This window comes from Zeus faber (genome assembly GCF_960531495.2).
Source record: "Zeus faber genome assembly, chromosome: 12".
NCBI classification, from domain to species: Eukaryota; Metazoa; Chordata; class Actinopteri; order Zeiformes; family Zeidae; genus Zeus; species Zeus faber.
Genome location: NC_137196.1, coordinates 19278142 through 19292236, shown reverse-complemented (window position 1 = coordinate 19292236; position 14095 = coordinate 19278142). Strand labels below are relative to the sequence as shown.

The 14095-nt window shown below is 42.5% G+C and overlaps 2 protein-coding genes across 2 annotated transcripts; both read left to right on the top strand.

The window, feature by feature from the left end:
* The first annotated feature begins 6706 nt into the window (after positions 1-6706).
* Positions 6707-9574, top strand: LOC307237881 (protein THEM6-like). Its single transcript, XM_080010679.1, has 3 exons — positions 6707-6799; positions 8630-9137; positions 9255-9574. The coding sequence occupies exons 2-3, from the start codon at positions 8634-8636 to the stop codon at positions 9360-9362; spliced, it is 612 nt and encodes a 203-aa protein (XP_079866805.1). The 5' UTR covers positions 6707-6799; positions 8630-8633; the 3' UTR covers positions 9363-9574.
* A 1165-nt stretch (positions 9575-10739) lies between these two features.
* Positions 10740-14006, top strand: LOC307238267 (protein THEM6-like). The gene is made up of 3 exons (XM_080011198.1): positions 10740-10872; positions 12108-12612; positions 12773-14006. Exons 1-3 carry the CDS (start codon positions 10763-10765, stop codon positions 12878-12880), a joined length of 723 nt encoding a protein of 240 aa, XP_079867324.1. The 5' UTR covers positions 10740-10762; the 3' UTR covers positions 12881-14006.
* The last annotated feature ends 89 nt before the right edge of the window (positions 14007-14095 follow it).

Below are 14095 nucleotides of genomic sequence, written 5' to 3'. Positions count from 1 at the left end.
AATGGTGTGCCATGAATGGTATTCTACATGCCACTAGTACAGAGGTCCCCCTATAGACATATCCCCTCACACCTATCAGACAAACCTAATTCCTATCACACATTCTCACAATATATTTCGGCTTTATAGCCTTACCCCTCTCATGATTTTGAAATATTCGGCCAAAAAGTGGAAGAAAGTCAACGTGTTTTATCCTCTTTTCAGAAAAAACACAACTGTGGCCAAGGCTTGAACAACGTGATTGCGTACATATGTGAACTAACAGGATGTAACCCCCTGGCGCAAAGTCTGCTCCAACTGGTCAGCAGGAATGAGAGCGCCACAAGGAATCAGAAGGTACGCTCTGTGACGGAGTTATAAGATAAGATTAAATAAGATAACACTTTGGGAAATTCAGCAGAAGTTGACAGGCAACTAACCGTAATAAGACATAGTAGTTATTACATATATTCTGTATATATATATATATATATATATATAAATGTAATTAAAATTTTATTTTTACTTACACGTTAATTCTATTTTTATTTCATTCTTGTTTTTATTGTCTATGACTGATCATTTGCAACATTTTTTTTTATTATTTTCCAATAGATTGTCATTGTGGAAGTATTGTACTTGCTCTTTTTTGAGAACTTCTGCCAAGGCCTAGAAAAGAAAGCAGAGAAAAAATCATTGAGGACTGTGACTTCTTTGAGTATTCAACACACTGTTGGGCATATCTAATGTCAGAAGCCAAGGTATATAATATGGATAATATACTGCATCACCTGAAAACCTTTGAATCATAATGCAAGGAAGGTCAATCATTTCTGTCTCATATTCATTAGAATGTATTATTTTCGCGTGTTGCACTTATACAATAAAGTAGGAATCGAAAACCAGTAAATTATGATTTCAAACAACCCTTTTATACACATTTACACAAGTTAAGCCATTGATCTTGGAATGCTGTACACAAATTATTTTCAACCAATATGGCAGGTTTCAGATTTGAGTGTCTTTGAGAACATCCTCCTCTCCTTAATTTGAATCCGATCCTGTGGACAGCTTCCACAGTGCCACAGTGTTCTTGAACTTAACATTGTATGTGAACTCACAAAATGGGGAATTTCTCAGGGTTTATAATTGGGACCTATACCAATGCTCATGTCATTTCTTTATTTTTACCAGAAATATTCAATAGAGCATGAGAGCTACGCTCCGATGAAACTAACGTCTGAACAAGGCGTGCGGCTGTGTGAGCCGGTGAACGTGGTTGGAACACCAGGGGTCTTTGAAAGAGCACCTTTTCTTTTCTTCAGAAAATAAAAGGTGAGTCGAAATACTCGCAAAGTCAGAATGAGGACTCTAGTGGACAAATTGCTCATCCGCAAGCCTGCTTCACGCCGCATCCGACAAAACCACAAGAACAAAATGGAAGTCCATCCATTGCTGTGGAGCGTCGGATACCGCACGCGAAAAGCCGTGACGCGCTGCGGGATGCGCTCAAATTCTCAAAACCTCAGGCGGCAACTTTTGGTCCGACACTACGACCGGAAGTGACGTCCGTTGTTGTTGATTTTTTTTGTTGGAACTGGGCCTTATTTATTGTCAAAGAAATCTCTTTTAATATAACTGAATGTGTATTGTTCGCACTTTGCAAACAGTATACAAAAGGAGTTTTAAACTCTCTTTCATGAAAAATAGAAAGGTCCTGCTGAACAAACTACTTGGGGCTGTACTGGAAAAAAGGAGCTCTCTTTTTCCTCGACATATTTTGTGACGTGAAACCCAGCTCATCGCAGTTCATCCGACGGCCACAAGTCGGAGGTTCCGTTTGTCGTATGCGGGTGCGCATTTGGTGTGAAGCGAAAACCTTTACAAAAACATACCTGAGCCAAGAAAAAAACAATGTGATACGATACAAGATGTTCCGGTCTGTTGTATAATCTATTTTGTCTTTGTTGACAATCTGCTTTATTATATCATCTTAAATATATTTTCTCTGCTTAAATAAAGCTTTCAAATAAACACGGAGAAGACTTTTGCCGACATGGTCGAAGGCCTGAAGAAGTTCCCCCATATGATAGTGACACCACCATCAGCTCTCCAAGCAGCAGGACTGGATGGGCCATGGTCTGCTCTTCTAAGTGAAGGTACAGTGCATTAAATAAATGAAGGGGTGCACTGTGGCACTTTACGCTGCAATAGTCATTCCAAGTCCTATATTGTACGTGTGGGATGGTCAATTAAAGAGCACGAGTTCAACTTGTCTTTAACTTAACAGTATGTACTTCATTCGATTGCAGTCATTGGAACATAATGACATATGATGCCTTTTTATCCACGAGAGACGTCTACGTTTGATACAGTTCTTTTGTATTGGATTTCATACCCACTCTAACAGGAGAGGACAATAAATTAAACTTAGAGTAACATTGCTGGCTCAACAACTACTGAATCCTGCTCATAAGAGACATACTCTTAAAGAATTCTCACTGCATGGTCGGTGAGGCAAACCTGTTTACCACAGTAAACAAACTGAGGGTATTAAAGATATTTTTTCTGCAGAATAAAGAGAAAGATGCAGACGCACTTCAAAACAGTGATGCTGTCCAGTCTAGTTTTACATCTGAAGAAGCCAGCTTTTATGCAGAGAAAAGGTTGGGCGTTTCCTGAGAGCAGCCATGTTGTTCCCCTTGGCCTTCGGTAACACCCGAGAACTGTCTTCATAAAGAAAGACATCAAACAGTATCATAAAAAGAAAGCATACATTGAGTATTTACACGAACGGTCCTTCTACCAGCCAGAAAAACACAGATAACGACTAAAACGGTTGTGCCATTTGTGGGCAGGAACGTAAAATATCCTGAAAAAGAGGAGCCGCAATAGTCACCAAGCAAAACACATGCCCCTTAGCATTTAGACATCACTTGGTTTTAAAGTAATATAAGATAATCCCGTAAGGGAAATTCCAGTGTTGCAACAGCAAAACACACATAATTTAAAAAACACACGTTGTTTTTGAATCAATTTATATATATATATATATATATATATATATATATATATATATATATATATATATATATAGAGACATACATATATACACATACACACATATATACAGATACACAAACATATGCAAATGCATATATACATACACATATAAAATCATAAGCCGTTGACCGGAGCTACTGCAAAAGGCTGCCACTAGGGCGGCGCCATCGACGTCACAAAAACATAACACAACATCAAAACAAAATGCTCATGGAATATCGTTCCTGAGCATTGATCATCTGCATTTTCTCTCACAAGACTTAGGTCTCAAACTAACAGCCTTAAATAATCATTTGTCACTCAATTTGGTAAATGGGTAATATGGGCAAAAATTACATTATTTATGTTATTTTGTGCATGCAAATGTGACCCATGTGTTGTGCTAATTACATAAATTATGATGACGAAACCATTCTTCATGTGGAAATTAATACGGTCTTCAACAGTGTACAAATGACCCAATAGAGCACTAGAAATGCTAAAAAAAAGGATTTCTTCTTCATGACATACAGAACATGTAGACAGAGTTGGATCAAATTCCATCCACTACTTCTTCATCTATTTGTTTTTAAAAAAATGTTTAAATATAATTATAATACATACAAAAATATCTATAAATTAACTTATGTACAATACATTGGTGTAGAAACGTAATGACAAGGGCTGCCCCACAATAAATAAGCAATAAATTCCACAGGGAGCCACCGAGCAACTCAAGTTTTACGCTAGAATGTGCAGCTGTGCATTTGTTCATTCACAACTTGTTTTTTGTCACCAGATAATGTGGGTTCTTGTGAAAATAACGATGTGTCAGCCCCTCACGAGATTAAACTGATTGATTTTATGGAAGTGAAGTGAAAAGTACTGAACTGGCACCAGTCAATAAAGGGCCGCACGCCTCGCTCCCATTGCCAGCAGCCCCCCTGCCCTGGAAAAGTGAGTGAAGGAGATTACTGCTAGACATAATTAAGAAAAACCCAACCCAGAGAAAAAAAAAACCAATTCCAAAGTTTATTTCCAGCAATACCATCATTGATTTCTGAGGTGGTTACTTTTGAGTATGTTTGCACAAAAGCATAGTAAGAAACACATTTTCTGATGACAGATGTTCCTTTTTTGTACAGAATTGGCGGCCACAGAGAGGACCATAAAATAGTGACGGGTGGGACTCCCAAAGAAACAATACTGGTAAATACTTTTTTATTGTTTGTTTGCTTTACAGCGAGATAATGGGTAAGGAAAATTATCATTGTTTTCAAACGTCTGACTGGAGCTGCTTTCATGACAAGCTTAAGCTTTCCAGATCCTTACATCACGTTATAATATGGGAATCATAACATGAACACTATTGCTATCAATATGTTAGAATTCCCAGAAAGGCATTGTCTTAATGCACTGAATAATTATGATTTAGTTTGCATTGACAAACAATTGTGTGAAAAAAGTGTGTTAGCCGTGTGAGGTAATTTATTTTATTAGTTATTATTTGTTTTTATTATACATTTTTTTCTTCCTGCCCCCCTGCCTCAATAGGTGCGCACTGAGGTGGTGTATTGCATTCAAATTGTGGAGCATGTAAGGCACCACCAGCCCAGGGCAGGCAAATGGCAGGCAGACACGCAGGGACACAGTGCGGCCTCCCAAGCCAACTCAGAAAAACCCAGGACAGCGAGATCAGGGAAAAAGCGGCAACGGACAACCCCACAGCCGCCAAGCAACCCACCAGCAGGAGGCGCAACGGACCCCGGGAGACGGCCCCGGGAGACCAGGCCCACCCGGTGCACAGACCCCACGGCACGCCAAGCCCAGCAGGGCGCAGAAGAAAGGCCCGCCTAAAGCCCCGCCCACCGTCAGTCCGCCAAGCACAGGGCACAAACCTGCAGCCCAAGCACACAACAAACGCCCCAAAACCCCGAGCAGAAGCGAGCAACACGGCCGCCCCCATGGTGCAGCCCCACCCCGCACACCCAAAGACCAACCCGCACATCCCAAAAACAAAGGCCATCGCCCTCCCCCAGGCCCAAAACCCCCCCCACAAGCACTGAAGCCCCAAACAATTCCAACACCCGGCCTGGAACATCTCCCCTTCACAAACGCTGTCCACACTAAATAACTAAATACAAACAACTAAATAAGGAGTCTGTGGAGTTGTTCAATTCCAGAGTCCAAATTTATTAAAATTCTTTATTATTTATTAATAGAGAGGCGGACATTTATTTATTTTTTTGATATGTAGCTATGGGGAGGTTTTTACATTGTATGCAGCATTTGTTGACATTTTTTTGGATGAGAGATTTTAACTTCAAATATTCCAAGTAATGCTTGTTGCTAGTGCCGTACTGCTGGACCAAGTGTAGAAAATATGTAAAATTATTTTGAAAGATGGTTCCTGATGACTTTTTCATATCAGAATCAGAATGTGTTATTCTGCCAAGCAAATTTTCATCAACAAGGAATTTGTTGTCACAAAGAGAGATGCAATTGTTTCATGTTTAGGATGAAGAAAAAGGGAACGCTAACAAAAATATATTGGAAACTAGAAGAAACTCTCAGGGCAAATACTATTATTCTGTTATTGTTCTTGTAACTTGTTCTCACCTTGTGTGGAGCAAATGGATCAGTGCAGTTCACAGTGCTGATAACCCGTGCTCCGGGCGGGTTGACTCCCAAATAGGAGCCTTTCTGTGTGGAGTTTGCATGTTCTCCCCGTGCTCACGTGGGGTTTCCCCCACCTCACGTCAGTAAGGACCCCCACCAAAAAACATGCACCCATCATCGTCTGACCAGCGATGGACACTCGTCACCAAGTCCCCGGGCGCGTTGGCGAATGCTGCCCACTGCTCCTGGCTGCCCCCCTGGAGGAAGGACAAGCCAGGATGGGTCAAATGCAGCGGCCTCATTTCACCGGCCACCATCCAGAGCGTGTGCGTGTGTTGTAGTGTGGCGTGTTGTGTGATCATTCTTATTCTTCTTAGTTAGAGCAGTCTGCGCGGCTCACAATGTCGCAAGGAGCTTTTCGATCTGCTTTTACCGTTTGCTTCTGCGATAAAGAGAAAAAAAAACACGTGTTTTGTTTGTGTCGTTGATACATTTGTCATTGTGTGATAATGATATCATGATTAAATGGATTACATTTAAAACCGAATGGAACTCGGATGGGGCAATCTCATTTCGTTAGACAAAAAATGCTATATTTGATATTTATCTGGTATACTTTGCAAGAAAGTCCCGCTCCGAGCGTGTAGGGAGTGAAAGGCAGTCGTGTTGAATTGGATAGAGTGGTTGTTAGTTGCTACTTGATGAATATTCACACAACACCAGGCTAAAAAAAAAAAAAAAAAAAAAAAGGTTCGCAGTTTCGAATGGAGTTCTGGGACTTCAGACCGTCGCGTGGATTACCACTTTAACTCACAGAAGAACAAGTCTCATGTTTCGAGAATTTTTTTTTTGGATTATGTTCGGATTTAAGTTCTGCGTGGATTTGACAAGTGGATACGCTATGTAACGTGACAACGTGCGTCCCGGGCCCCCGGTTGGGATTTCACCGTTAATCCCGAATCCCACGACCACCTCTTTTTTTTTTTTTTTTTTTTGTCTTTTTAAAGCGTAACGCGCCGACCAATCAGAAGCTGGCATCACGCCGACGTCACGCGGCGGAGCCCTTCCGCGCACGCCGCGTTAAAATGTCCCGACGCGGTGCGAGTGGGAGCCTCGGATTTCCGTCCACGCGGGACGCAAGGCACAGGGAATAAAAAGGGTAAGTATTGGCCCGACGTCCCGGCTCATTTGTCGCGGTCCGACTTTTACTTCGCGTTGCGGGTTGTCAGCGGCCAGGACAACGCGTGGCGCCCGGTGTTTTGTTTCTTTTCCACGAACTCGGTTCAGCGGAACAGAGAGACGCGCGGTCTGACGCGCGCCGCGCGTGAAACGTCACTTAACATTTGAAATGACAAGTTTATTGACGCCACACCGAGGACGCTGCTTTTTTTTTTTATTTTTTTTATTTATTTATTTTTATTTTACGGCAGCTCAAACATTAAAAAGTAGAGGAAAAGAGTGATCGAGTCATAAATAAGTCTTAAAAAAAACAAACAAACAATCAGAAAACAACTCCGTACACCTTCCACTTGGACTAATATCACCATGATGAAGAATTTCACAGGGTAAATATACACATGGTGTATAGGATTATACTAAAATTAAAAAATATTCATGGCACTGTCAATTCTATAATTTGTGTTATTTATATATATATATATATATATATATATATATATATATATATATATATATATATATATAAACAATTCAAGGCTTTTGCTGAACATCTTTAACATTTTTACTCGGCTCCTCCTGTCGCCATTGGCAGGGCCTTTTCCAGACCAACCTGTTTCTCACCTTTCCGAAAGGCGAGCGTACAAATCCAATAGAACCTGCCTTGTAGGACTCCAGACGGGGGTGCATTCGTTATAGCGCTTGGGTGGCGTCACTCTTTTCAAGATTTGGAGATTCGAGAGGTTTATTTGCCGCGCGCATATACATACCTTCATACATCTGGGCAGTGAAATGTCTTTGCAGCGCACCCGAAGGTTATGCACGATGGTTACTAAACGGAACATAATAGCTGGCCTCATTCCTACCCAACTGACTAACTGCAACTAACCGATTCCCAAAACGTAATGCAGGAAGTGAATAGAATAATATAAACAAAATCAAATCAAATAAAACTCAAAAAGATTATACAAAGCTGGGGTACAAAATAGAAGGGAATAGAGTTATGGATATGGGATAGGCTATTTGTAAATACACATATGTGCAGTAAAGTGCATGTAAATAAAATGAGTATGGAGATTCTTCTGGCAGGTTCTGTTTTAATTTTTAGTTATTGTAAAATGTTTCTATGGTTTGTATTTTTTTATTAATTGTTATTAGTACATGGCAGCGGTTCAATGTCAGAATTCATGCTTTGGCTTGAACAGTTTTAGATTAAGTAACGTGTCTTCGTGGCAAATTTTGGTCTTGGTTAGGTCTAGGTTATTTGTTTCCAAGCAAGGTATAGCGCCGTACCATCTAGAAAATATTAGTTAAGTCAGATACTGAACGTGAAATTTGAAAAAAGCTTTAAAAAATAAACTGAAAAAATTTGAAATTTATCGGAAGTGAACTCTATGACAAACTTTAAATTCAAATGTTTATAGTTTCTTAACATTCTGATGTGGAAGTTAAAATTTAAAGCCCTCTGTATTATGGTATTGAATGAATATATTCATATTTGTGTCTATAGAAATTAAGACAAATTTAAACTGGTACAAAACGGAAACCAACTGTTAACTGTGAAATTCCAATATGCAAGAAAATAATTGAATTAAAGCTTGCAGTTTGTGCTATGATCTCAAAGTTATTGTTTTATTTATAGTCTATTATAATAACTTAGTATATCAAATATTTCGTTGTTTAAATACGTATATATTTCTGTGGTGTGGTGCAATCCCAGTTTGTGTGTCTGTGGTACTCAAAAATATGTTCCAGTGTTGGGAGGCATGTCCTTAATAACGCCAGTACCTCCTCTTCTTGTGTGTGCCCTCAGAAAGATGTGGTGGGTTCTGTGTGTGCTGGTCGTCTTGCTGGCCCTCTTCTGCAGCCTGGACGTGTGGTACTTCCTGCGGGCAGCAGCGGTGGTAATTCGCGCCTGGTTCCAACCTGTGGCGCGTGACGTCACCGGGGAGCAGATCGTGGCGGGACGCGTCCTCCCCCACGACATAGATATGTGCCACATGAATAACGCCCGCTACCTCCGGGAATGTGACTTTGCCCGCTTCTCGCTGTACATACGCAACGGAGTATTCAAGGCCCTGAGAGCGCTGGGAGCTGCTATGGTGGTGGGGGCCACGACGATCCGCTACCGCAGGGCTCTGTGTATAGGCGAGGGCTTTGAGCTGCGGAGTCGCATCGTCACTTGGGACGAAAATTCATTTTTTCTGGAGCAAAGATTTGTGTCCACCAAAGATGGGCTGGTGTGTGCGGTAATGTACTGCAAACAGAACATCATACGCAGCAGCCCTGAAAAGATCATGCAGCACCTGTGTAAGAGGAAGGTAAGGTCAAGGCGTTTGGGGTGACCGGTATGAAGGCGCAACTGCAAACTGTCCACAACAAAGTAAAAGAGGGTATTTAAAACAAAAAGTCGGATCATGTTCATCTTTTCCTGGCAGGTCGAGTGCCCCGAGTTTCCAGAAGATCTTCAACACTGGGTCAGCTTCATCTCGGCCAGCAGCCAGACCCTGAGAGCAGAGAGTGGACTGGCGGAGAAGAGCAAATGAGACCGGATGGCCTTCTGGCTGTCCCTTTACTTTTTATTTCTTGGAAAGCTTTCTGTTTAAGGAGGCAAAATCCCTGTCCAGGTGCATTTGTTTTCTCCCTGATATTGAGATCCATTTGATCTGAACTGACCTCTCTCTACTTTTTACTCTGCAAAATGACGATGCAGAGGCTATAAGGTTGAGACATATACTGATGCTGACATACACTAACACAACTGCAATTCAATTGTATATAATTAGAATTAAAATTTAATTGATAACCATGTTTCCCTGTGTTCTGTGCTATATTGATTACATGTGTTATGCCAATGCCATATGGTGACCCGAATACATTTAGTTAAAAAATACGGGGAAATTGATTTTATAAATTGGTTTGAGGGTACATATTATGAATTATAATTAATATATCATTTAATACCTATTGTGCATAATCTCTGGGTGCGTTGTAAAGGCATTTCACTGCATATACACTACTCACAAAAAGTTAGGGATATTTGACTTTCGGGTGAAATTTATGGAAAATGTTAAAAGTTCACACTACAGTCATATTATATCATGAAAGTAGGGCATTTAAGTAGAATCATGCAATGGTGATTTCCTCATCTCAAACAATTTATTGAAACAAAAGCCTACAACAGCGTTGTTGGCTTGACAAAAAATGTCAATGTCTCAACAACTTGTCATGTGCCCTTGAGCATCAATTACAGCTTGACAGCGACGTCTCCTGCTGTTCACAAGTCAACTTATTGTCTGCTGAGGCCTGGCCCCCCACTCTTCTTGAAGGGCGGCCCTCAGGTCATTGAGGTTCTGGGGTACAGAGTGACGAGCCTCTACACGGTGACTCAGCTGATCCCATAGGGTTTCTATGGGATTCAGGTCTGGAGAAAGTGCAGGCCACTCCATTTGAGGTGCCCCAGTCTCCAGCAGCATCCCTCACTTCACTGTATGTATGTATGAACGCATATGTATCTGTGACGAATAAACCGCTTGAATCTCAACCTTAACGAACCTATGCTGCGTTCCATTGAAGTAGGAGCTCGGGAAAAAAATCGTACCTCCCACTGGGAAGCGTCCGACGGAGAAAGCCATTAAAATCGGAATTCCGAGTTGGAATTTCGGGCCGGAGCGCTCCGACCGGAGGTTTCTGAGCGACACAGCGCGCTGTCCCGCCCGCGTTCTCCCGCGCAGAGGCGGCGGCGCCCACTGAGCCCGGCAGCCGGTGCTACGGCGGCCCGCGGTTCGCGCGCTCCGCTGAACGCCGCATCGTGACGTCACGGGATGCGCTCGACACCGCCTTCCGCCCTGCTGACCAATGACGTCGGATCGCGTGCATGCGCGGAAGCCGCCCGGAAGCGTTGTCTCCGTCACTTACCGGCTTCTGCAAGTTGACAGCGCGGCCCATGGTCGAGCTCCCCCGAAGACAACGTAAGCATAACGCGAGGACGCCGAAAGCCGCCCCCGCCTCGGTTGACTACGCTGGAACCAAACGACCGGGGAGGGTCCGAGAGCGGTAGGTCACTAGCTGCGGAGGTCCGGGCGGCTCAGGTAGCAGCTGGCGGCGCCTCGGCTAAGCTAGCAGGTTGGTGCCGTCGCGGCGGGACGTGCCCGCCCCCTCCCACGCCGAGCGGGACGGTCCCCCCCCCTCAAGGTGGAAACAGGTCGACGCTGCGCTCGCACGTCATGGAGGCGGCGTCGGGGTTTGGTTGCGTGCACACACACACACACCCCCCGCGAACGAGGGAAGAGGCGCGGTGTCATTGATAAGGTCAGGAGTTGCGGTTTGAACATGGTACGGTACCTGCAGGTGCGCTTCGGTGAAACCACTCGCGGGTAAAATCGAAGTGCCCTCCACGGAAGGCAACTCTGTGTCACCCACGGTTCACACAATTCGATAACAGAACTGCGGATAAAGGCGAATAAACGTGGACGATTTCGTTCGTGTTCGTGTTTTGTGACGCACGTATCGCGTCATTGTGAGGGGACGGGGACGGGGGGGGGGGGGGGGTGCTACGCTTATTAGTCAAAAGATGTATACGACAGTATGTGGATGGGGAAATATATCGATGTTTCTGTTGATTTCATTTATAAACATGCATACAGTAGGTGGATTCTGGTGTTATTCACCCTTTTCCCTTCGTGTTTATTTCATTCTATGTTTTTGAGATGTAACACAAAATGCCTTACATACAAAAGTAGTTCTGCATGACGCCAGGGGTTTGTAAGCAATACTGCAACACTGCAACACAAACGAGTCAAGACACACGGAACTCTTAGTACCTTCTTGTTACAGCAGGTGGGTTTTCAAATAGAACACTTCTAATCACTTAGTGTAAAATCGATATAACGACACCCTGGCCAATAAACCGTGCAATATTATAATAACACTGTAATAAGTTCAGACTTAACTAATCCTTTTACTACCAGTGTCCATACCGTTGTATATCATGTACAGAAATACCCCGAACACATTAATATTTATACCCAGTCAATATGTGTACTACTTATCCCCTGTCATAGCCTTTTTTGTAATGTATTTTTATCTGGTCTATAGAGCACACTTTGTATATTCCGTATTGTATTTTTTTTTTAACGCTGTTAAGAATGCTTTGTACTACTCGCTTGTCTGCACCACAGTGCAGTAATTATTTCCAAGACAGACTGTGGTACTGTTGCCACAGCTGCTGTTTCCTAGCATTTGATGTTATTTATGTCAATAACTTGTACTTTGTGAATTTCCTGTTCCAGAGAGATGTTGCTGCTGGTGGTGGGTGCACTTCTCCTGCTGTTCTGCATTGTAGACGTATGGTACTTCCTACGAGGGGCCCAAGTGTTCATCCAGGCATGGTTCCAACCCCGGATATGGGACATTCTAGCCGAGCAAAGCGTTGACGGAATGGTCCTGCCCCATGACTTGGACTACATGGGTCACATGAATAATTCCCGATACCTGAGGGAGTGTGACTTTGCCCGCTTCCACCATTACATGCGATGTGGGCTGTTCATGGCCTCCCACAAACTCGGAGCCAGAATGGTGGTCGGCGCCTCTACTATCCGGTACCGGCGCTCCCTGGCGTTCCGCGAGGCTTTTGAGATTCGGACCAGAGTGATAGGCTGGGACGACAAGTCCTTTTACTTGGAACAACGCTTTGTGTCCAAGATTGATGGCTTCATCTCTGCGGTCATGCTCTGCAGGCAGAACGTGGTGACCAGCAGCCCGGAGAAGATCATAGAGAGCGCGTGCAAGAGGAAGGTTTGTAATGACAAGAGACTGAGAGAGATACTGCAGTGTAAAGTTCTACGTATTAACTTGTGTGTCTTTGTGCAGCCTCCATCTATCTAATAGTGTGTGTGTGTGTGTGTGTGTGTGTGTGCGTGCGTGTGTGTGTGCGTGTGTGTGCGTGTGCGCGCAGATCAAGTGCCCGGAGTTTCCGGAGGACCTCAGTCACTGGATCAGGTTCATCTCAGCCAGCAGCCAAGCGTTAAGAGCAGAGAGTGGACTGGAGAGGAAGGACGACTGAGGCACAGTCTAAACATGCACCAGCTCATTATGAGTACATATCATTTGCACGCACACACGATGAAACATTGTAGAGAGTCTGTCCTTTTATTTGCAAGATAACCAGTACACACCTTTTCATTCCACAACACCGCCACACTATATATATATATTTGTGTGATAAAACACTGGTTTAAATGAAAACTTGAACTTCCATATTACATGTACTGTGGGCCCTTGCAAGCAGGGCATTGGTAGTTTTAAAAGTCATTACAGTTTTCCAAAGTGAAAATAGAATACAAATATGAAAGGTAACTTGATTATTTTACCTTATAGCTGACAATAGTTAGGTTAAACATTTTACAACCCTTTTTTCATTTCACATTGTTATGGCTTCAGATAAGCATGTGGAACTTTAGAAAACCTGAGGACATCAGTGCATGTGCTGAAAAAAGGGATGGATTTATTTGTGCCCGTTTCTCTTGAATAAAAGTAGCATACCATTGGAATATACAAGGTGTGATCCATTACTTGAATAGATTTGATCAGTTTATCATGACTACTGTGTTCACTTTCCTTTACTGTTTGCACAGGTTAATCCCAAAGGAATATACTGACTGACCATGTGTAAGTTAGCTGGGTGGGAACCACTTTTTTTTGTTTGTTTTTACAGACCTGTATGGTTTATTTACTGAGGAAAGCATTGCCTCTATAATAGCCAAAAGTAGCACCAAGTTAGCAAAGGCTAACCACGGGCTGCTCTTGCTTTATCAAACTCTTGGAATGGGGAAGAAAAAATGGTTAGAATATAGAATGAATGCAAAATGATTTATTGTGACAAAAGATGAGTGAAATTGGATCATGCCCCTTTTAATACATTTATTTTGTTTGTGACCAAAATAATGTATCGTTCATAGTGTTATTCCAAAGAATATGTGTACCTTTGTTATGTGTGAGCGCTTTGTCATTATGCTACCAATGTTCTGAGAGGAAAAAGGTTGTTTAAATTATGGACTGGGAAATTGTAACAGTCTTTTATTTTACAAGTATTTGGTTATTTTATGGTTGGTTTATTCTTTAATTATTTATTTCATTGGACTCAGTACCAGAATTGTATCTATTGTGTATGCTGATTATTAAAGTGCATTTTAAATTAAAGAATTCATCGAACCCTGTGGTTGAGTGCTCATGCCTTCTGTCTTCTGTCTGTCCATGTGACAAATAAACCTCTGGAATC